The following is a 2,738-nucleotide window of genomic DNA, read 5'->3' on the forward strand; positions in this document are numbered from 1 at the left end:
ATCAAGTACTAAGTGTGCATTGTGATTTTAAGGCTCTTTTGTGAGAGATTTTTATCATCTTACAACCCAATTGCTATCCTTTTAACTCACAATCACCCCATACCCTATTATCATTTATTCATGCAAGATAATCAATCCCCATACCTATGAACCCACTTGTTAATCACTTATTTTAATAGAAATTTCGAAATCCTATATTAGGGCACAAGTTCTTACCTTTTAGGATGAAGGTCTAGCAAATTTTACTTGAAAGTCTTCAAAGATTTGGGCAAGGATTGTAGTGACTTGGTGAGAGTTAGTTTCTCCCTCTAGAAGTCCCTCTCTCTCACTCTATTTGTAGTAGAATAGCGTAAAAATGGTCTAATGGGTTGTTTTTAATGGGATGGGGTCGAGTTTTAAAGGTTAGAAAATAAGAACGCAAACACAATCTGTGATCGTATAATGGACATGCGGCCCGCAAAAGGGACCGCAAAAATGGCCCCCAAAACCAGAACAAACTGCCCGGGTATGCGACAAGAATGCGGTCCGCATACCTGTTCTGCGGTCGCATAATGCACCGCAGAACTGCCCCAAGCAAAATTCCAAGTAGATTCTGCGATGATTATGTGGCCCGCATATTTATTATGCAATCTCATAATTGGCCGCATAGTTTATCTCAAAATTAACCATCAAACTGCCTCACTCTGCGGCGACAATGCGGTCCGCATAGCTATTATGCGACCGCATAATGGACCGCAGAAATGCGCTTTTCTGAAACAACATAATTCCTTAACTTTCTAATGCATAGATCAGTCCAAAGAGTCCGCTCACCGTGAAGAATTTTGCAAATTTCTAACTAATATTCCTAACTTGGCACTACGAGATTTCAGATTTTTGAGTAGAAATTTCACGGGGCCTTACATACTCCCCACATAAGATCATTCGTCCTCGAATGAGGATCAAGGTTCACTCATTATAAATCCTTATGCAACTTTAGCTTTTTCACATCATGAAACATATCAACAGCCCCAAATTTGGCTAACTCCCTAAATTTCCAAAAACAATTCCAGAGTTTCCTTTGTAACTAGGCCTATCCACCTATCAAAGAGCCCCAGAAACATATTCTAACAGCATATACACAGTCTATAGAGATGACATAACTTGTAACAACACCAATCATGGCCGCATAGGCAACATGCAACCAAAACAGAACAACTTTACATAGAACAAACCAAAGGATACAGAATTTATAGGAATCAAACTCATAAAAGTTATTACATAGCTATACAAACAAATGTGGGTACTTCTTTTTTATATCTTCCTCGGCTTCTAAAGTGGCTTCTTCAACCTGCTGGTTTCGCCATAACACTTTCACGGAGGCAATTTCTTTGTTTCTCAACTTCCGGAACTGCCTGTCAAGAATGGCAACTGGAATTTCCTCATATGACAGTTTTTCATTAACCTCGATAGTTTCAACTAGCATAGTAGTGGACGGATCTCCCACTACCTTCTTCGACATAGACACATGGAAGACTGGGTGTACTAATGACATTTCGGGTGGTAGCTCGAGCTTGTATACCACCTGACCATTCCTCTGAATGATTATGTACGGTCTGACATACCTCGGACTCAATTTCCCTTTCTTTCCAAACCGCATGATTCCCTTCATGGGGGAAACCTTCAAAAATACCCAATCATCCTCTTTGAACTCCAAATCTCTACGACGAACATCTGAATAAGACTTTTGGCGACTCTGAGTAGTTTTCAATCTCTCCTTAATAATTTTGACTTTCTCCATGACCTGATGCACATGGTCCGGCCATATCAATTCAGCTTCCCCAACCTCGAACCACCCAATGGGTGACCTACATCTTCTACCATACAATGCCTTGAATGGTGCCATCTGGATACTAGCATGGAAGCTGTTGTTACAAGAAAATTCTATGAGTGGAAAATAGTCATCCCAGCTACCTTTGAAATCAAGAACACAAGCACACAACATATGCTCAAGCGTCTGGATAGTCCGCTCCGCATGCCCGTCGGGCTGAGAGTGAAAAGTCGTGTTATGATTTACCTGCGTACCCAAACCTTGCTAAAATTTCTTCCACAAGTTGGCTATGAACTGAGACCCTCGATCTGAAATGATTGAGACTGGATTGCCATGTAACCTGACTATTTCTTTTATACACAACTGAGCATACTGTTCTGCTGTGTCGGTAATTTGACTGGCAAAAAGTGTGTTGATTTCGTGAGTCGATCCATGATCACCCAAATTGAGTCAAACTTGCGCGGAGTGCGTGGTAATCCTACCACAAAATATATGTTGATCATTTCCCTTTTCCACATTGGAATTTCTATGCTTTGAGCCTATCCACCAGGCCTTTGGTGTTCGGCCTTCTCTTGCTGACAGTTCGGACATTTTGCCACAAAGTGTGCCACATCTCTTTTCATGTTTCTCCACCAATAAACTTCCTTGAGATCATGATACATTTTCGTGCAACCAAGGTGTACGGAATACCTGGAAGTGTGAGCTTCGGCCATAATCCTTTCTCGAAGGCCATCGATATTTGGAACACATAGGTGGCCTTGGTACCATGGGGTACTATCATCCATGCAAAAAGAAAAAGATGTGGTCTTTTGTTTATGAATACCCTCCTTCAGCTATGCCAACAATGGATCGTTTAATTGCTTATCTTTCACCTCCGCCACAAGCGATGATTCAACCCTATTCTGCACAATTACTCCTCCTTCATTAGAGA

The 2,738-nt window shown here is 41.3% G+C and overlaps 1 protein-coding gene across 1 annotated transcript; it reads right to left on the reverse strand.

The window, feature by feature from the left end:
- Positions 1–1,261: 1,261 nt before the first annotated feature.
- LOC138883118 (uncharacterized) lies at positions 1,262–1,882 on the reverse strand. The gene has a single exon (XM_070163779.1). The coding sequence runs from the start codon at positions 1,880–1,882 to the stop codon at positions 1,262–1,264; it is 621 nt and encodes a 206-aa protein (XP_070019880.1).
- Between the last annotated feature and the right edge of the window lie 856 nt (positions 1,883–2,738).

Source organism: Nicotiana sylvestris, chromosome 12 (genome assembly GCF_000393655.2).
Source record: "Nicotiana sylvestris chromosome 12, ASM39365v2, whole genome shotgun sequence".
Taxonomy (NCBI): Eukaryota; Viridiplantae; Streptophyta; class Magnoliopsida; order Solanales; family Solanaceae; genus Nicotiana; species Nicotiana sylvestris.

Coding starts and splice junctions, on each gene's coding strand:
- LOC138883118 (XM_070163779.1), bottom strand. CDS start 1,882: ATGGCACCATTCAAGGCATTGTATGGTAGAAGATGTAGGTCACCCATT.